The 21,842-nt window shown below is 42.5% G+C and overlaps 1 protein-coding gene across 1 annotated transcript in view; it reads right to left on the bottom strand.

The window, feature by feature from the left end:
• ndst2a (N-deacetylase/N-sulfotransferase (heparan glucosaminyl) 2a) overlaps positions 1 to 21,842 on the bottom strand; it is a 45,080-nt gene that overhangs the window by 11,229 nt on the left and 12,009 nt on the right. Inside the window, exons 2-3 of the mRNA XM_020607548.1 lie at positions 2,956 to 4,610; positions 1,419 to 1,506 (exon numbers count right to left, since the gene is read on the bottom strand). Coding sequence (XP_020463204.1) covers positions 1,419 to 1,506; positions 2,956 to 4,029 — 1,162 coding nt within the window. The 5' untranslated portion in view covers positions 4,030 to 4,610. The remainder of the gene's footprint in view (positions 1 to 1,418; positions 1,507 to 2,955; positions 4,611 to 21,842) is intronic.

Genomic DNA, 21,842 nt, shown 5'->3' with positions numbered 1-21,842 from the left:
AGCAAATGAGGGAGATAGAGAGAAGGGTGGTAAATGTTAGTGACCGGACTTGAACTGCTGACATCTCACACACATACTATGCTTACACATATGGTGCACCACACCATAACCACTAGACTATGAGGGTGCATCTTTTACCGTCAGAGTTCAGTACACTGCCCGTAACTGGCTTCCCCCCACTGTGATTCAGCATCATCTACTTCTCTTTTCTCAAAAACAAATCATTCTAATGGCTAATAAAATTACAAGAATCTCACATCTGATCAAAATACCAAAAAAAATCCCATCATCACATCTAACTAAACCACCAGAATTACACACTGTTACACAAAAACTGTTCATGCATTGAATTTAAAACATAGATCACTATATAGTATTTTGAATACAAAATTACTAAACATTGATTATCACTGATCAATCAAATCTTTACTTTATGCACAAAGCCATTATATTTCCTTTTCAATAAACTCAGTGGTTCCTCTTTTCCCCCCTCTCTTCCTACACACCCACACACACCTTTGCCTGCAGTTCCTCTTTTGTAGGAATGTGTCTGCTAACTTTCTTTATTCACAGAAAAGCACCTCCTTTCCTTAACTGCAGTATTGCTGCTGCTGTGCTGAAGTCTGGTTCATGGGCCTGCTTTCTTCTTGGTATAATTTATGATCACCTTTGCTTCCTTCTGTAAGCTTATAGTACTGTCTCCAGCTATCACTGCTGTCCAACTCTTGGCTATCCTTGACAATGTTTTGATAATTCATAAAGGTTTAAGAAACGCCCAACTTTCCCAGGGTTATTTTTGTGTTGTGATCACAATGCAAAGTCTATGGGGAGAATGGGAATGGGTGGGCGGGGCGTGCAGGTGAAACACTGGTGAGAATTAGCTACATTTTTTTGACTCATGCACCAGACAAGCAATTTTAATTTAAGTGTCTTTGAATCCATGACAGAAATCCAACTAATATACACTGTACTGTGACCTCTGGTCATCAATTCAACACAGAGCTGGCTCATCCTGAACCAAACTGTTCTCCTTTTAATTTCTTGACGGACCTTTGCTGAGTAAATGGGGTAGGAGCTCACATCTGTTAATAAATACTTGAATATGCTTCTGGTCTACTGGTCTGATGCAATGTTTCAAACTAGTATTAGCTGCTTTAAGATATCACTACAGCGGACTAGCAGGACGGACACTGTGCGATTCCAGCATACAGGCTGGGCAGAGCAAGGGGTGGGAGGACTGGTGTGGTCTACTTCTGAGTCTCAGATTTGATTTCCAGAAGTTGCATGTAGAGACAATGGCCCTCATTCATGACACAAGTGCTGCATTCTGTACAAAGGCAAAGCTCCTGAGCTGTTATTCTAAGAGAATCTTTGCACCAGAGGGCTGTGTTGATCCATTAATATCACATGTTCCATACCTGTATGATAGAACTTTCCAGAAAATCCCAAGTTGAAGGTGAAATTGGGGACCAGTGTCCTCAGCTTGTTTTGAGTGTTAAGCAATGCCTGTGAAAGGAGGAAAAACACAACCCAGGTTCAAACTCAACGACAACATTGTTTCTACCTATAGTCATTCAAGAAAAATGATGAACCACTGTTGCTTAACCTCAACGGTCCAACAATAATAAAGTCACTTACAGCAACAGGAAGAATGCTGGATGAAAAAAAATCCTCAAACCTAATATTAGGCAGAGCATCTTTTATATTACCATTACAGAAATGTGTTTGACAACACCCAACCTATAAAATAGCCTTGGCCTCACCACAGTGCTAACCTGAAATTCTTACCCATACTCTCACAAAGACTGACATGAGCATGTGATGGGTGAAAGGCAGGGTACATCCTGGTCAGGTCTATCACAGGACAACAAGTCACCCACATTTACAGGGCAAATGTCGACTGACTGCCTGGAAGAATTGCACTCTTAACATGACAGATGAACACAAAACCCCATCAATAGTACTAGGCTTTAATCTGAGCACTGCACCAAACTCCTTAAGTCAGTCTGAGTCACAATGTGACCTTCAAACCACAGCCCTATGATTTGTTCAAGGAGAAGACATGGAAAGTGTTGGACACAAAGTTCCGGTTTTTATCAGCTGTGGAAAACCAGGCCAAAGACAGGCTAAACAGTTCAATCATACCTCTTTCACAGTTAGCAGTTAAGAGGCAGGATTCTACATCTTTGGGCTTCATACCCAATATGGTGACAATTTGTCAGATCTTTACCAAGTGCAAAAATGACTGGCAATGAATATAAAAGACAACTAGAGTGACATTAATATACACTAATCAGCCATAACATGATGACCACTGACAGATAAAGTGAATAACATTCACTATCTCATTACAGTATCACCTGTCAGTGTGTGGGGTGTGTTAGGCAGCAAGTGAACATTCAGTCCTCAAAGATGAAGTGTTGGAGGAAGGAAAAATGGGTAAGTGTAAGGATCTGCGATGGCTGACGAATGGGTCATAGCACCTCTCAGACTGCAGGGTCTTGTTGGATGTTCCCAGTCTGCAGTGGTTACTACCTACCAAAAGTGAACCAGCTACAGGGTCATGGCTGCCCACGGCTCACTGAGGATGAGGTTGATCTGCTGTATATTAAACTTTTACATTTCATTCATCCTTTTCAAAAGACTCCATTTTGTCTGAATCTTTGGTAAAATATTTGAAAATGAGAAATACTGGACACTGGTCTCTATGAAGAGAAACAATGAGAGGCTATAGTGGCGGTATCACAGTAGTTTACAACAATTTCTCAACAGTCAGTGCATATTCTAAAAACTACACAAACATCTAAACTGATACTTTAACTTCTCTTTCAGTATGGGAGACAAAAACTTCCTTGATATATAGTCTGAACACTTCTTTACATGAAGCTGAACGTGTGTCAGAATCTCACAATCAACAATTATGCAGTGTGACTTTGGCTGACAAGACTCACTCACCTCCACATCTGACACCTTCATACGGGTTCCCTCCTTGCCAACAAATATATCATCAATGTCCACCAGTATGTGGCGGTCCAAAAACAAACACAGTCTCTTCCCTGTCAGGTAGGCAATGGCATCTACAAATACCAGCTTGTGTAGCCAGTAGTTCAGATTGTTCCCAAAAAGAACTCTTTGAATGCCGTCATAGAGCCCCAAGTCCTGGATCACTGTAGCATGTAGGGCCCGTAGCGGGCTGGGCCCAAAATGTGCCAGTGCCTCAGATGACTTGGTGCTGGCCAGAAGCACCGGCTCATAGGTAGAATGGTTGGACTGGAAAATGGTCCAGTCATCCCCTGGTAAAGAGCCCTGCTCCACCTGGTTGGGCTTGGTGACATAGAGTAGAGGAGCACTGGGGTTGATACGGTAGTCCCTGAGTCCCAGGTGTGAGTGTAGAAAGAGGGGGAAACCTTTGAGTTGTGCACTGAGAAGAGAGTTTTCATTAGCTTTGAAGAAGCCAATGACACCAACTCCATACTCAGCACAGTATTTATCCAGCAAGTCACGGTTCCATGCATCCAGATTAACGTATTTCAACACATTTTCATAGATGATCAGTGTGTAACGTCCACGGTTACGCTCTGTCAATGTGGGCATATCACCTTTACCAGGAGCAATCTCTGTCCGGTAGTGGAAGCGGCTAGACTCTAATATGGCTACAATCTCCTGGCCCAGCTGGGAGTAGATGCTTTCTACAAACACCAGAACTACAGGCTCAGTCCTGGAACTGTCCATTGCCTTCACCTGTCGCAGTCGGCCCTGTCGGGGGGGAAGAAAAAGCGGTGCCCTCTGGACACCTGGCCCTCCTCCAGCAGTCCCAGTACTCACTCCCAGTGCCATGCCCCCTCCTCCACCACAGTCACTAAAGGGTAAAGGGGGGGCCTCCTTGATTTTGGGGCTGTTGGAGACATAGTATGCTAGGAAGGCCATGGACAGCAAACAGAAGATGATCAGTGCCAGGATGAGGCGGTGAAGCTCCAGCTGGCGGACTCCTCGCATTAGCTTCCACACACCCAATCCTGCACCTACCATGGTGTTGCAGGGGAGCGCAAGGACTGGACAGCAAGCAGGAGCAGGGAACAGGGAAGGAGGGCAGAGAGGTGGAATAGGGGTGAGAGGAGGGGGGGGCGGAGGAGGAAGTTCGAGCAGTAGATACTGGCACTGAGCTGTGCTGAAGAATAGCCATTTACACTAGGTCACCATGGCCAGCATCATCCATTACCTGTTCTACACTTTTAGCTGTGCAGTGCAACTGATGACTGAATAAAAGGAGAAAAGACAGATGACTACTTGATAGATGGAATGTCAAATGTATGGGGATTGAGGAAGGAGAAATGGAATTTGGCAAAAAAAAAAAAAAAAAAAAAGCTACCACCAACACAGCTGATCTCTGTCTTGAGGATCAGTCGGGTCCTGAATATCGGTTCCTGTAGTTCAGCCTCAACTGTCAGCTGTTTAATCACTTCCCTCTTTCAGACAGCTGTGCAGCTGTCTCTACATGTTGACGTGTCCATGTGTAGCCTCTTAGAAGTGGGAGTGTCTGTCCTGGTGGTCTGTGCTTCGGGGCCAAAACCCCTCAGGCCACTTAGCCTGAACATCTCAGAAAAAGACACCTAGAGAATGAGGACAGAGAGGATTGAGAGGAAGAGAGAAGATGGGAGAAGAGCAAGGGGGCAAGGAAGGACAACAGGGAAGAAATAACATGTTAGGGTTACCACTATTATTTTACAGGATGTCAGATGGGGATCCCTAACAATAAGAAGGTCAAACATTCTACCTGCAATACAATCACCATAGGGCCAGAAGAATGCAGAACTCATATGGTAATGTTTTTAAAAACTACAAAAGATAAATCACTATACAGTGTACAACCTTTCCTGTAAACAGAGCATCACTGTCAAACCTTTTAGGGGTTCATCAATCATTATCTACTCATTTTTCAGTCAGAAAAACTATGCTTGTGTTAGTCCAGTGAAATCTCATGTGCTTCATCACTTATTCCATCTCATGCTCTCTGCTCACAGAACACAGGGCTCCTGTCTGTCCAAAAAAAAAAAGTCTGCTGGCCTTTTTCTTATCAAGCCGCCTCCCTCTGGAATAACCTCCCTGCTGACATCAGACACTCTGACTCAGCGGATGCATTTAAACCTAAACTTAACATTCCACATAACTTCTAGCTAGTGACATAGTACTTATTACTTCTTGCCTTGTACTTGCTACCATTCTCCTGATGGTGGGTCTTCGGTCTCATTTAATCTATTAACCCTGTAGTATAGTCCATATTGTCCTGCCTTTGGAATTATTGCAGACCTGTTGAAAAGCACTGCATCTCTCTAACCCTCTGTTTGTTTGTCCCCTCAGGTTTCTAAGGTGTTTGCCTTTCTCTCACTCTTCCCCTCCCTGTTGCTCAGGTTTTTGGTGCTAGCTCATCAGCCATCCAGGGAGCTCTCTTCTCAGGCGCCTCATTCAGATGTCTGGCTCTACATCCTTGTACTTCAGGATCTGTCCTCTCAGTTCATTTACAGCTCTTGACTGCCAGGCTCCATTTCAACATTTATTTTCTTAGAGCTTTTTATTTTCAGCCAGTGCACCACTAGACCCAGGTGGTTTGGGGTACAGTGCACTCAAAAGCCCACAACTCTGTGGGGTGCACAGAGCATTTCATGAGAACTCTGAATGTCTGCTGCATCAAATACCGGTGAGAAATAATATTTGAATTTTGAGAACGTATTCAATTAAAGGAATAGGCTACTCCAACAAAGATCCAAAGAAAAGGCTTCTCACTTTGGAGAAAGAATGAATTAATCAGAATTATTAGACTACAACTTTTGGAAGCTGAAAAAGTCTCACTTGGAAAACAGATCTGAAAATCTTCTAATTCAAATCTCTGCAGGAAAGAAACAGAGAAAGGAAAGGGGGAGGGAGGAGAAGAAAGAGAATAAACATTAATAAAAGTGTGTTTCTTTGTAAGGACAAAGGCTGAATTCCTCTTCTTTTTTTAAATCAGCATTACTTTGTTCAGCTAAAGCAGTAAATCAGCATTCTAAGTTTTTCTTTCGGCTGCTCCCGTTAGGGGTCACCACAGTGAATCATCTGTTTCCACCTAACTCTATCTTCGGCATCCTCTAAATCAGCATTCTTAGTTCCTGTTTCTTATTGTATGTTGCTTTTGTACAGCAACAGATTGGGGTGACAACACTCGTGATACATTAAGAAATAAAAGGTCAAACTCAAAGTGAAATCTTGAAGTTCTGTATCTAGGGTGGATCCAGTCTCCACACCCTGTTGCCCCATTGCCTGTTTGCTGTGCCTCTAAAGACTGAGTATCCTTTTATTCTTCGTCATTCACTGTACACTTTGCTTAATAAATCAAAAGAAAAACAATCGAGTCCCTTGCCCATTTCTCACCACCTTATTAGTCTAAGCCACTACAAAAATACAGGGTCTTGAAGTAAAAGGAGTTTTCTGAATTTAGGGAAAAGTCCCATTCATTTTCACATAACCGGCTGACAGCTGGAGCACATCAGAGGCTTGGGTGGGCATTACAGGAGGTGAATCATCAGTGAGAAAATGTCTGGTTCTTTGATTAAAAACAAGTCTATGGGAGTGATAATACACGACTTAACAGTTCATACTGTATGTCCCAAGTTCACCCTAGTAAAAAAAAGTCACTGAGCTTTTGTTAACGGTGAACAGACACTTCTGATAAAATACTAGGACTGTCTGAGATGAGCCAGGCCTGTACAGAAACAATCACTGGCAATGTCCTGTTTTGTGAATGGTTGCTGTGTGACAGCTGGAGCCTGGAGGATGAATGGGTCGCAGCGACAGCTTGCCAGCACTTCACAGCTTCATTCCATAAGCAGAGCTCTGATGTCACATCCTCATCAAATGAATATTCATAGCTGCAGTGCTACTGGGGACAACTGTCTTTAGGATATAACCTGCCATTCTTGTTGGTGTAGAAAAGACTGTGTAGTCAAAGATGATGACAGTGATTCTGCTAAAGAAAATTTCAGCTCCATTGTTGGTTATCTGCTCTCTCTCTCTCTCTCTCACACACACACACACACACACACACACACACACACACACACACACACACACACGTACCATTCTCTGTGCAAGGCCATTTCTTTTTTTGAAATGGGTAAGACAATCAAGTCATCTAACAGTTCCACAAACTGAACATTACAGGTTTCACATGTGCACCAATTACTGCAGAGCTATAGACACAAATAATAGACTGCTCTCATGATTATGTCGTGCCTGTGTGTGAGATGATTCCTTCACATGCTGCATCTAAATACTAGCTACAGCACCAAGCAGTCTGTGTGAGGCCTGCGAGTGCTGCATAATGAAATGCCAGACAGATCCAGACAGATGGGTTGAAGGGGAGGGAGACGAGAGGGAGGAAAAGATAATAAAATGGAATGCAGAGGCTGGAGGAGCAGTATGGGGAAGCTGCGGTCCTGATGAGCATCTGCTGTTTAATGGATTACTTAGTAGAGCTGAACACTCCTTAGGGATCCACAAAGAACAGCCAGCAGCAGCAACACAGGGGAACCAGCAGTATGTGGGACATGAACATCCATACAGTTTTATGGCAGCCAGGCCAATTAGAGTGGAGTTGATTATGTGGTGCTAAACAAAACGAGCAAAACCTATGTGGCACGAAATGTTCCATAAGTGAGAGATGCGTCCAGATTAATGAGTGGAATCACAGACCTGAAGGTCAAAAAAGTCAAAGGGACAAGCTAGTTACAGTGCTTAGGTGTACTATACCAGGTCGGCTTCACCTCTGCCAGCTTTGGAAGCTTTAATGAAACCCAAACTCAATATGCTGAGAAATAACTTTACCAAACCTTAGCAATAATTGTAGCATCTCAGTAAAGATCGAGTATCACCATTGCAATATTTATGCCATTAAAATTTGGTATCATCACGCCCACAGTTGGAAGCAGTATCCCTCCACCAAAGCAGAGCAATGACTATAGTCCCTTTGCAAATGCAAAGGTGGATTTTCAGTATGACCATCTGTGACACACTGGCAGCCTTAGCCCCACCTAAAGAATTATAACTACAAAGTCATATACTGACAGGTACAGTTGTGCATGAGTGGAGAAACACTTCTGCTGTTGGGCTCAGATATCCGCCGCTTTATGAATGGCTACACGCCCAATGTTTGTGGCTTGCGCCTGAACCCTAATATATCTTTATTCCACATTTTTTGATATTGACCTGTACTAAAACTAATTGTATTTTGTACATGTATGACATCAGTGCAGTTAAATTAGAGAGCCTGTGATTGGGCTTTACAAACTGCCAGGTTTACCCATGTCCTCAGAATTCAGCTTGCTTCATTAATGATTACTCCACCAGGTGCAGGCCAACTAACTCAAGGGCTTCACCTGTTTGCAAGCTGTACTGTGAGACTGTAACACGGATGAAGGCTGGATGGCTGAAAATGTTTTGTCTTCTGGCAGAATAAAGTGATTTCTTGTTCCTGGGTGTCATCCTAATTTATATTTATTGGAGAAGCACTGCTGCACAAGTACTTGTAAAGTGCACAAGGGTCAAATTTCAGATGTTTTCAGACATATATTACCACTGATAAAGCCAATTTAAGATGCTTCATTAATTAATGAGGGAATGTGAGTTAACTAGTTGTCAGCACCTCAACAGTGATGCTCCTTGTTCATCTTCTGGGCTGTATTTTAGTCAGTAAACAATTACAGAATGTGGAATTTAACAGACAATTGAAACAGTATTACAAAACATTCAGTACAAGCCTAACACATCACATCAGTTATATGAAGGCAGTGTTTCCTCAAACACAGCTTGACAACAGGCCAATTACTGAGCTGCTTATTTTGTAACAGGTTTCCTCATATGCACTGTCTCAATCTGCCATTACACCTGCCAGAATATATGCAGAACTGATGAATTTCTAACTGTGCAGATGTCTCTCCAGAAGAGAACTTCCCTAAGTGCTTGTTTAAACATTCAGAGGAAAAAAAGGAGACACTGAGCAAAAGTAACCTTTAACATATTCTGTCCAATGCAGAAAAGCCTTCATACCGAATGACTCACTGAGTAATGGGTGCACTGAAAAGCTGTTGAGACAGTGCCGATCACCACCACAGCTCACACCCATTTGTTACTTTTGGAGCATTAGAGCTAGGGAGGTTACATTTTGTCTTCAAGAATTATCCATCCCATATCCATTACAAAGGATGAATAAATGTCGTATGATGAATTCATATTAAACTTTGTGAGACCGGAGCAAAAGGAAGGAGCCAAATCAGCAGCTGCAGCGGAGACAAAGCTGCTGGCGAGTTTGCAACCACAGAAGCCCGGCGTTTCAGGTCCAGAGAGAAGGCTGTCAACATTTAGCTGACATACTGTAAAAGATAAGTTCTCAATGTTTACATTCACTAGCTGAGTACCACGGGGTGTGGTTGTACCTGGGCTGGAGGCAGCAGTTAGTGAAAGGTGCAAAAGACATAAGACAATGCAATAAAATTAAGAACAGACTATGGTTAAGATTAGCGTTACGTTGGCATAAGTAAACCAGGTTGCATCGACCTCAATAATAAAAACTGCGCAGCTCTTTTGGAAATTATATGCCAGGTGACCCAGCACAAACTCAGTCACAAGGTTGTGTGACAAACAGGTGCATGCTGGGCCTGGCTAAAATGTGGTCACTCCAGCAGTGGCTTTTACATTCACTTAGAACCTCTACCTTCAGTGAGGTGTGCATCATCTTTGTCCTTTTCTTATTTTTACAAACCCCGTAACAGGCATTCAGCTCAGTGTCTCTGAACTACGTGCAGAGTGGCTGAAGGGAGTGGTTATATTATGTCAGCTGCATGCCTCTTGTGGCACGCTGTGCAAACACCTTCGCAATTAAAAATGGCTTTTGCACATGCGTTCTTATTGTTGTGTAATTGGTGTGTTGCAATGGTTCAGTGTGGACTTCTACAGTGCACCAAGTGAAGCAGGGGTGAGGTGAAAGTTCTAAATTTGTTGAACTCTGACCCCAGTTACACTGACCTTTGTGGGTGTGCCCAGTTACTCTTAACCGTTGCTTGGACAAAAAACAAATCAGCCTACTTGTGTTTCCAAATTTCTCCAAACTTTACAGTAACCTATTACCCTATACTGATAGACACAAAACCTCCTATTTAATTAGCAAATTATCAGCTGTAGGCGCAGCTACAAAGATTGTTAAACAACACTGAGCCTCTGAAACATTGTGTATTACTAGAAACATTAATATACTGAAACTAAGGTAGTGGCATTTTGTACAGCGTTCCATGGGGTTTTGGGGCATTACTGTGCCTGCCAGCCAAATCTCACAGCACAACACCCTTGGCTTTCCACAGTAATTTGAACACACCTTTATGGGCCACTCAAAATTTGAAACATTGCTCAGTCCACGGAAAAGACTCCAGCTGCAGACCATACATATGAAAGTGGGCCCCCATGTCTGTGAGCCAATGGGAAGAGACTCTGGTTCACAGGTGTGAGGAGTGCCACTTCTTTTTTTGTAGCAAACATTTGTACAAATTTGCCATTACTTTCATGGTTCATTTGAATACTTCTCCTTTTCAAGAGAGGGTAACTATATCGTGTGAGTGAACTAAATTTGAAGAATGCCACACAAAGAGTGAAGTCTGATTTCATACGACTAACAAAATTATCTCTCCTACAGGCTAACACCACCTGCACTTTAATGTTGATACACAACAGGAAAAAATATAGCTAGTTTTTTTTGTTTTGTTTATTTTTTTTTACTTGGCAAAAGCAATATCACTAAAAGTCTTTAGCAGAAAACTTGAGTATTTTCAAACCTGATTAATGAAAAGAAAAGAAAAGAAAGAGAGAGAGAAAAAAAAAAACAGGCTTTAACAGAAACGATGCACCTCATGTACAGTGACCCTAACAGAAGCGGCACAAACTCATATCTGGGAACCCAAACCTCGTATCACTCCTCCCATTGGATGTGTGGAAACACAGCACATGTGACATTTAGGTTTTTCAGCAACATTCCTGTAGACAGGTCAACGGCGTGAAAGCAACAGTGATGCCCGAGTGTGGCTTGCACACATACAGTATGTACACAGTGACATGCAAAATGTGCAGACATTCCCAGAGACACTCTTATAAACATTCCATTCAGTAGTACTCCCCAGGACATTGTATGTATCTTGGTGCTCTAACACACATTTTGAATGTCTCCATCATTAACGGCATTATCCAGTATTTTTGATATCGATGAATATTTAAAAAATATGGTGCACAGGTGGTGGAGATGACTTGACCATAAACATGTAGGCAAGGGGTTGGTAAGGGGGAAAATGGTGAAGCATTACGTCCTGTGAAAATAACTGGATAGTAGCTTCACATACGACAGAGCAGACACAACAGTCAGCATTCCTAAATTATGCATTTATTGTACATAATAAAGATAACCAGCTAGAGTCAATTTTCCAATTAATAAAACACACAAGAGGGAAAATTCCTGCTAAAATAACGTTTTAATAAAGTTTTGTTGCAATACACCACCTGGCCTACAGAGGGAGCAAATCACTAACAACGCAGTACAGCCAGTGAAGTCAGCAGCAGAATTTGTACGCTGACAATGGCCTCAGTGCAGTGGCCTGTAGTTGGCTCATGATGATTTTCTGGCCTGGCTTTTCAAATAGCCAGTGCTGCACATGACATTGCAAAACATCTTCAATGACAAACTAGAAGAAATTATAGCCATGTTTGGCTGATGAGAAAGGTTCCCCATTTGGCTGCACATTTTATGAACTGAACCGTTATCAAACAGTCAGTAACAATACAGATTATATGTGCACTGCCCAGCCACTTTATTAGGCACACCTGTACAATTATATGCACTTCAAAGCAACAATTCTGCCTTAACATGCGTTTATGAAGTGTAACCCAGGTCAATATAAACATTTAAAAGGCAGATTAGTAATGTCAATATAAAGAAGAGATAGATTGTTACGTATGTTTTAATTGTATTCTTTGAATTATGAATTGTATTCATGATACAGACTTTGGTTGCACTGATAAAGTTAAGCACCAAATCAAATTAAGTGATGGAACACCCTTTAAGCACAAACCTCGACCGATCCATCCACAAGATCTGGGCGCTGTGCGACGGCACCTACAGGAGTTGAGCGAGTCTGGAGTTATCCGAGAGTCTGAATCTCCATTTTCCTCCCCCATAGTAGTGGTTAGGAAGAGAAATGGAGAAATGTAAGTTTTTCCACACCTCTGTGAAGTATCTGGGACATATAGTATCTCAGAAGGGAGTAGAGACAGATCCCGAGAAGGTTGAAGCTCTGAAAACATGGCCAAGTCCCAAAAACCTCAAGGAGTTACGCTCCTTCTTAGGCTTTGCTGGTTATTACCGGCATTTCATTCAAGATTTTTCAAAGATTGTGAAACCCCTGAATGACCTCACTGCTGGATACCCCCCACTGAGGAAGAGTAGCACACCCAAGAGAAATAGTGCTCAGTATTTCCAACCAAAAGAGCCCTTTAGAGAAAGGTGGACAGCTAGTTGCCAGCTTGCATTTGAGACTATTATTAAAAAGCTCTCTACTGCCCCAGTGTTAGGTTTTGCCAATCCCAAGCTACCATATGTATTACATACAGATGCAAGCACTATTGGGCTAGGGGCAGCGCTCTATCAAGAACAAGAAAGGGAAATGAGGGTAATTGTGTATGCTAGCCGTGAACTATCACAGAGTGAGGCTCGTTATCCAGCTCATAAGCTGGAATTTTTGGCACTTAAGTGGGCCGTGACTGAAAAATTTTGTGACTACTTGTACGGAAGCTCTTTTACTGTGGTCACCGACAGCAACCCACTCACGTATCTTTTGACAACTGCCAAGCTGGATGCAACGAGTCATCGCTGGCTATCTGCCCTCTCCACTTTTGAGTTTCAACTTCAGTATAGAGCTGGAAAATGCAATGTGGATGCTGATGCTCTTTCACGACATCCTCATGCTGAGCTAATAAATGACAGTGTTTCTCCGAAGGAGCAAGAGCGAATTTGCCAGTTCATAAACCATCATCTACCAGTGTGTGACAATATTACTTGTGTTCCCTACAGTGCTGTTAACGCTGTGTGTGAGAAACATCTGGGAATCCTTCTGCTAGTATTTCCCTTGTGACATCTCTTGCTATGTCAGCTGAGGCTATTCCAGAGAGTTTTGAACATTTCAACGGATTTCCTGTGTCCTCCAGTTTCTCAGAGGAGGAAGTAAGGCAAAAGCAGCGAAAGGATCCTGCTGTCAATGAAGTTATCAGTCAGCTGGAAACGAGACAAGTGCCTCCTCCCGTCGTGAAGAAAGAGATCCCTGAGCTTCTTATCTTTTTGCGAGAATTAAACAGACTTGAGCTGCACAATGGAATCCTTTACATTGTATCTGCAGAAAAGCACCTCCTGAAAAAGCAGCACCTTTCGTAAACATCCAAGTTATCAGACCTCTTGAGTTAGTCTGTATAGATTTCTTATCCATAGAACCAGACTGAAGTAATACAAAGGATGTCCTGGTAATCACTGATTTCTTTACTAAGTATACTGTGGCTATTCCGATTCCAAACTAGAAGGCCAGGACAGTAGCCAAATGCTTGTGGGAAAATTTCATAGTACACTACGGCATCCCTGAGAAGTTGCACAGCGACCAAGGTGCAGATTTTGAGTCCAAGCTAATCAAGGAACTCTGTAATGCTGTGGGCATGCACAAAGTCAGAACCACGCCCTATCATCCCAGGGGAAACCCTGTGGAAAGGTTTAATAGAGCTCTCCTGAATATGCTTGGTACACTTAAAGAAGAAGATAAGAAGCACTGGCGGGACTACGTTAAGCCATGCGTATAACTGTACAAGGTATGAGACAACAGGCTTCACGCCCTATGAGTTGATGTTTGGACAGCAAACCTCGGCTACCGATTGATCTCATTTTTGATGTCTCTTTGAACAGAAGCCATCAGAAATCACACTCCCAATATGTGCAGTCACTGAAGACACATCTTCAGGAGAGCTACCAGTTGGCCACAAGGAATGCCTCAAGGGCTGCTGGAAGGAACAAAATCAGGTTCGACAAGCATGTGACTGAATCTACTCTGGATGTTGGTGACCGGGTGTTGGTGAGAAATGTATGATTGAGAGGAAAACACAAGTTGGCTGACAAGTGGGAATAGATGTTGTATGTTGTTGTTGGTAGGAAGGGAGATTTTCCTGTCTACACAGTTCAACCAAAGAGCAAAGATGGTCCCATTAGAACTTTGCACAGGGATCTTTTGTTGCCATGTGGGTTCTTGCTAATCCTTGAGGAAACCTCCCATAATGTACAAACCAAACACGTCCAAGCACACTCCAGCATCCACAAGCTGAAATAGATGAAGAGGACTCAGCATATACATTTGAAGAGGAGGATTGTTATCTATCATATCCCATTCCAGACCCTATGCTGAGTATCTCAGAGCCTTTACAGAAACTTGACCTTGTTATGCCTCTGGATGAACAAACGCATCCTTCTGTGGAGACAATAGCTGCTGACAATGCTCTACCTCGCGACAGCAGGCCAATGCAATCTAGTGAGTTTGAGTTGTCAGTCCTCATCAGCAAGAGACTATACACTGGCCGAGGACTCCGTGCGTCAACCTGAAAAGATAAATACACCCCCTTTGACGTGTGACAGTTCTCCGGAGGACCCAGTACCTGAGGATGTACCGGCCAACGTACAGGACTCACCGGAGTTACATTTTGAGCCGAGGGTAACAACTGATATCATTGTAGAGGAACCGGGATTGGCACAGGACACTGAACCACTCCTTGAAGAAGAAGGAAGTGGACAAGAGACACAGCAACAGATCAGAAGATCCACTAGACAGAGGACAGGACTGATGAGACTGACATATCCACAGTTAGGACACCCTTTAGTGACTATAGTCCAATCCCTATTTCAGAGTCTGACCTCAGCTATTGCTGAATCTCTTGGAGAGTCTAGTTTTGTACAACTGCCTGAGCCCGAGATAGTTTAAGTCCAAGTTGCTATGCAAAGGGACTTGCATAGAGTTACGAGGGGAGGGTGTAACCCAGGTCAATATAAACATTTAAACGGCAGATTAGTAATGTCAATATAAAGAAGAGATAGATTGTTACGTATGTTTTAATTGTATTCTTGATATGAAAGAAAAAAATGAATGGTTGTCATACTCCTTTAAGAGTGTGAGAGTCATGTGACAGAATGAGCCAATCAGTGAAGATTTCGCTTGTACGGAAAAAAAGAAGAAAGGAAAAAAACAGAGCAATTGAATCGGTAGAAATAAGGAGACGATAGTTGGATAGAAAAGGAAGAAAAGAAAGGAAAAGTGATTGAAAACTTTTCTTGTTTGAGTATCCACAAATTTTTGGACATTACTGTATTTTTTTTTTCATGTTCCACCGTGGAGTAGTTTTGTTTTGTATGTTAAGAACGAGGACTTGGCCATTTTAGTTGAGGTTGAAGACCTGCCAGTGTTGCACACTGACCTTGGACACCAGATGGCGAGCCACCCATAGAGAGGACCATACGTGGAAGACCTTTCATCTTAATGGTGCAAACCCACCGTTCTTGAGGGAAAAGGACATCACATGACTTTTCAATCCCTGAATTGTGGTAGGATCTAACCTTGCTACAAACTACGGGACTTACCTGGTTAAAGAGACATTGCAGTGAACCTTCTGGGAGGTTGGAATCATCAACCAGAGTTATTTGGATGTTACCTCATTGGAAGTAGTTTATAATTGTGATACAGTGGAATTACAAATTATAAACTGTTATATGGTTAAGGTAAACAAGAGAAAAAAGTTGCAACTTGGGAAAAAATACTACTTGGAAAGGTTTAAACCTGAAACAATTATAGGGACAGAATAATTGAACGGAAGTTATTCTTAAAGAAAAAAAGAGAAATATTCTGAGGTAAACACAGGAAGTGTGATTACTGTACAAGTATTTCATGAAAGTTGTTGTTATTGTGAAGATTTTGATCACTAATGGTACCGAATTTCATTTATTGGTGATTTTATATTTATTTTATTTTTGTTTAACAAGCCGTTTCTAAATCTTCATACTGGGTCTGTGGTTTGTTGTTCTATAACTAGTTTATTCAGACTGTTCCTCGGAACCTAGAATCTGGTATGGGAATACAGTGCTATTGAAGCTCAAAATATTTCAGTTGTACTAGACCAGATTATATTCAAAGGTGTCTATATTTTGTCTTCCCCAGCTACATACTTGAGGGTCAGAAAATTAGGAACACCTCTGAATATAATGTAGTCCAGTAAAACACCACCTTTAATTATGACCTCAGTAATAAACATAAGTCAATTTATACATTTGACAATTTCATTAAAAATAGAAACATTTTGAGCTTCATAAACATAGATGTTAAGGTGGAAGTGTTGCATAGATGTGCATACAGTTTTACCAATATAGTGGCTGGGCAGTGTAAATGACTAATACAGTGAAAGGGTGTAATTTGTAACATCCACTTTTGCATGACCTGTAGATTTTCCTCTCTCCCAGTTAATACAAGCATCTAACAGATATGCACTCACACACTTCTGCACTTTGCACAAAGAGTCTGTGTGGTGAACTTCGTAAATCTAAAGTGGCACCGACAGTATCCTTCTCACTTCCTTCATACCCAAATGGTAGCTAGGTAAAATGTAGAAACGTGTTTTCATGTATCTTGGGTTGGAAAAGGGTTCAAAGGGGCAACTGGGTGAAAGTAAACAAAATCGCAGGTAAAACCCCAGATCACACTGCAACAGAACCAAAAGCAGAGACTACCTAATAATCAGCATCCATACTGCATGTCTCCTCTGGCTGTAGGAAATGCTCTGTTGCTTCCGCCTCATCATCACTGTAGCAGAAAGCAAAAGAAACAACTGCCAAGGGAAATCCACACAAACACAATGGCACGTCTACACAGACAAGAGCGCGCTGGTACCCTGGGGCTTTTGCATTTTGAGGACACATATAAATGACTAGAGCGTTTTGTTTGCAAGTTTGAAAAATGACATCCAAAGATTCCAACTCACTGCAACAGGCCACAACACTTCTAAACAAAGTGTCCACAACATTCTTGTCTTAAAGCTTTAATATAAACTGAACAAAACAATGACTCTCTCACACCTTCATATTTCTGATTGCCAAGCAAAAAGTGTAAATAAATACTCATGATTACATTTTTGTCAAAGTATTATAGAATTGTTTTGGTGGAAGCTAGAAGCCAATACCGTGTATGTCTGTGTGTATATATCCGTCCATGGTTGTTCCATTTGAGTTCCGTACCATTGTGATGTTATAAGGGCACCGACATTAAAACTACATCTACAGACTCAGGCACAGCAGGACGAACAGTATCATCACACACAGAACAAGACTTTACAGCAGTTTTTCTCCTGCCGCAGTAAGACTGATGGCAAATACAAAATGTGAGAAACGTGCAATAACCCCTTATTACCTCACTAAATGAAATACCACATCCAACTCCACTGTGTGAAATACTGTGCGCAATACTTGAAGTTCACCATCTCATCCATTATCTTATTTTTTGTATTGTATATCTGGATGGTCTAGTCGACACAGTTACCATGTGTATGATGGATTTTCCTATCGGAGAACAGTCACTGATTTGGGTGACTCTATCTGCATTCACTATAGTAGTTCTTTTTCCCACCACTGGAGTTGTGTTGAGTCAGAGCACGGTGTAAACCACTTCTCTCTCTCACACACACACACACACACACACACACATACACACACAAACAGTCCTTATGGTTTGAAGCCGCCTCTGTGGCAGTTTTTCATGAGGGGAAGCAGTGGTCATGTAGCTCTATTGGTGTGTCAGAGACGGTGCCTCATTTATCAGCTGCATGTTATGAGTTGTCCAGGCTGAACGATTTGGGAAAATATATCAAATTGCAATTTTTTTTTTTTTTTTAGTAAAACTGTGATTGTAGTTTAATATGCAACTATTCCAATTATTCACTACAAACAAGCTTTAAATGGCTGTAAGAAGACCAACACAATATCCTTACATAAGGCCTAGTGGTTATTATGGACAAGTAAGGGACAAGCCCCCACCTCAATTAACACTGTCCTCCATAACTATAGCAATACATGGTATAGAAACACCTACATACAAAATACATTTATATAATTTGGTTATATCTGTTATTATAGCATATCTATGTTAGTTTGTTATTTACATGTTCAATTACAGCTTCTATGAAGATAAACTCAGAGAAGCTTCCTTCTGATTGACTTTTATGTTGTAAAAATTGCCTGGTGACTCACTGGGAGCTGTGACCCTGAGCTCACTGCGCTGCTCTGCTCCTCTTCCCCCTCTGTTCAGTTACTGCTGCTGGATGCACTGAACTATTTCTCCAATTTAAACATCTCTGAAGTTTTCAATCTCACCATTTGTTCATCTTTGTTATTCACGTACAGTGAGTCAGCCACAGTCACTGCATCAGTATTTAGCAGTGGTGAAGATACCAAGACGCATGGTAAGCAGGAGGACCAAGTGGGTCTGAACTGTGGTTAGTAGAGGGAGGCAGACTTAAGGGACATGATGGCCACAAAGAACCACAGTGGGTCATGCAGCTCCACAGGCACAAAGATAACAGTGCACGTCTTTATCTCTCTGGCCTCTCAGACATTCTAACCTGGTTTGGTTTTCCTTAGTTTGATGTGTTCACCACTGTGGATGATACATTTTAGCATTAAAAATGGCAACTTGCATTCCACATTGATTCAACATGGGACAGAACATTTTATTTATTCACCGTTGTTGCCTCCAGCGATCTTTGTTTTTTCAGTTAGTTTCATCCTTGTATGGCAGTTATGCCACTCTGGTGGTGAGGGATGTGGCACTGTGTGAAAGCGTGATGTCAGTGCAGTGCCTGAACTGTTTTTTTGTCCCCTTGTCTCTTCTCATTTAGAGCAAAAAGAATCAATCCTGTAGTTCATTCGCCTGCAGGGAAACGTATCCGCTCAGCTGCCCTCCTCCAGCTCAGCACTGATTAACGCTCACCTACACACAGCACGATGTTCATTAGCACGACAATTCACTTCAGCCTGTGTGACAGTGATAGCCACATGGTGCTCCACAGTCGCACTTTGTAGTTGAGGGACTGTCTAGCAGCAGATCTCTGGGTAGTGCTGGTGTGGAAGGGGAACATGGTTACATCATCCCGGACAACTGAGTGAAGGACTCGGCCAGTCCCGACTGATACTTTCTACGCGCGTTGGCAAATTGAAGACACAGGGCAGCTCAGCCTTTATTTGTGTAGAGTGTCCATCCAGCATTACCCAACTATTCAGCTTAAGAACATACATATACCAAACTACACTTCTAAATAACTATCAGTTTACACAGCCAGGTCAATGACATATCATCTAGAGCTGCCACACTCTTGTTTCTAGATGTGCTGGATCATCAGATATACACAGACTGCAGTCATCACTCAAGATAAATAACCAAACAAAGGAATTTATACTCCATACTGCTATTAAAGAAAATTAGATTTTAAATGTCCCATAACAATAGAATTATCTTTGTTATTTTCAAGTTAAAGGTTTTAACACAAAAATACAGTGACTTCACAACCATGAGCATAAATATTATCAAAGAAAGTGTTCTTCGAGATATAAAAAAAAACCCCAAAACATCCCACTAACATGACATATTGAAGTGCAGCACCTTTCAAAAGCCCGTCCCTGTGACCAGAACTCTGAGGGAACACAGGACAGTCACACTGAGGGAGCAGAGGGTGAGCCTAATGAAAGCTTCCTGCACAAACTATTCATTATAGTCTCCCGGTCATGTGTTAACATGTTTCAACACACCTTCCCCATTCAGCTTGTACATACACTTTTCACAAAACCCCCTGATCATGCCCTAAACCCACTGTTTCTGTAGAAACACACCCACATGGCACTGCTGGCTGTGCAACGCCTCAGCACCTTAACCTTTCGATTAGTTATTTGCTGTAGCACCACTGTTGCATTCAGCTACCATGAGGTCATGATCCTACCACAGCTAAAAATGTTAGCACAAGCTGACTGGACTACACCAAAAGAGAAATCTGCACAGGGGGATCACACTTCTTAGCCTCCCCGGGACCATATTAATTAAATAGCAGTGATACAGCTATGATAGTCGAACCTCAGATTCAGGAGGAACAGTGTGGTTTTTGCCCCAGCCGTGGAACACTGGACCAGCTCTATACCCTCACTAGGGAGGTGGAGGGTTCATGGCAGTTTGCCCAACCAGTCTACATGTGTTTTGTGGATCTGGAGAAGGCATTCGACCGTGTCCCTCGCAGCGGCATCCTGTGGGAGGTACTTTGGGACTATGGGGCGCGGGGCTCGTTGTTACGGGCTGTCCGTTCTCTGTATGACTGGAGCAGGAGCTTGGTTTGCATTGCTGGCAGTAAGTCAGACCTGTTTCTGGTGCATGCTGGACTCCGCCAAGGCCGTCTGTCTGCAGTGTCTGTTTTGGTGGCTGCAGAATCTCATCCTTGTTTTTTGCGGATGATGTGGTTCTGTTGGCTTCATCAGTTCAAGACCTACAGCGTGCACTGAAGGGGTTTGCAGCTGAGTGTGAAGTGGCAGGGATGAGAATTAGCACCTCCAAATCCGAGGCCATGGTTCTCAATCGAAAAAAGTTGGATTGCCCTCTCTGGATTGGGGGTGGGTTGGTCCCTCAAGTGGAGGAGTTTAAGTATCTCGGGGTCTTGCTCACAAGTGAGGGAAAAATGGAGCAAAAGGTTGACAGATGGATCAGTGCGGCATCCGCAGTAATGTGGTCTCTGTATCGGTCAGCTGTGGTGAAGAAGGAGCTGAGTCATAAGGCGAAGTTCTCAATTTACTGGTCAATCTACGTTCCTACCCTACCCTCACCTATGGCCATGAACTTTGGATCATGACCGAAAGAAAGATACAAGCAGCAGAAATTTGTTTCCTCTGGAGTGTGGCTGGGTGCACCCTTAGGGATAGGGTGCGGAGCTCAGTCACCCCTGAGGAGCTCAGAGTAGAGCCACTGCTCCTCCACGTTGAGCGGAACCAGTTGAGGTGGCTCGGGCACCTGTTTAGGATGCCTTCTGGACGCCTCTCTAGGGAGGTATTACGGGCATGTCCCTCCGGGAGAAGGCCTCTGGGCAGACCCAGAACACGTTGGAGAGACTGGCCGGGGAACGCTTTGGGGTTCCTCCTGAGGAGCTAGAGGAGGTGTGTGGAGAGAGGGAAGTCTGGCAGGCTCTGCTAGGACTACTGACCCTGCAACCCGGTCTCGGATAAAGCGGAGGAAGATGGATGGATATTTCAGATAAGCTCAGTTTTCTGAAGTAGTACCCTGATGGCCTAGATTTCAATCTAGTTCAGGGGTCACCAACCTTTTTGAGACTGAGGGCTACTTCAAGGGAACTGAGTAGTACAAAGGGCTACCTGTTTGATACAAACTTCCTGAATAACAAAATTGCACTGATCACTTTTTAATAATAATAGTAATAATAACAATAAGTAGTAATAATAATACTATGAGAAGAGACTGTTCACATGTCAATGTTAATTATTCCCCACAATTATTAACAATGATTTACACAACAATAATGGTAGGAAACACATATATTCAAACATGCAACATTTATTTATGTTTACCTGTTCCAACATTTGAAAGTCAGGGGCCACACCTGCTATATTTTAGTACAAATTATCACTTCTCATATTTTAAACCAAGGAAATCATTAATCAAGTCACA

This window comes from Monopterus albus, unplaced genomic scaffold, assembly GCF_001952655.1.
Source record: "Monopterus albus unplaced genomic scaffold, M_albus_1.0 scaffold87.1, whole genome shotgun sequence".
NCBI classification, from domain to species: domain Eukaryota; kingdom Metazoa; phylum Chordata; class Actinopteri; order Synbranchiformes; family Synbranchidae; genus Monopterus; species Monopterus albus.
This window is presented reverse-complemented; position numbering and strand designations above follow the sequence as displayed.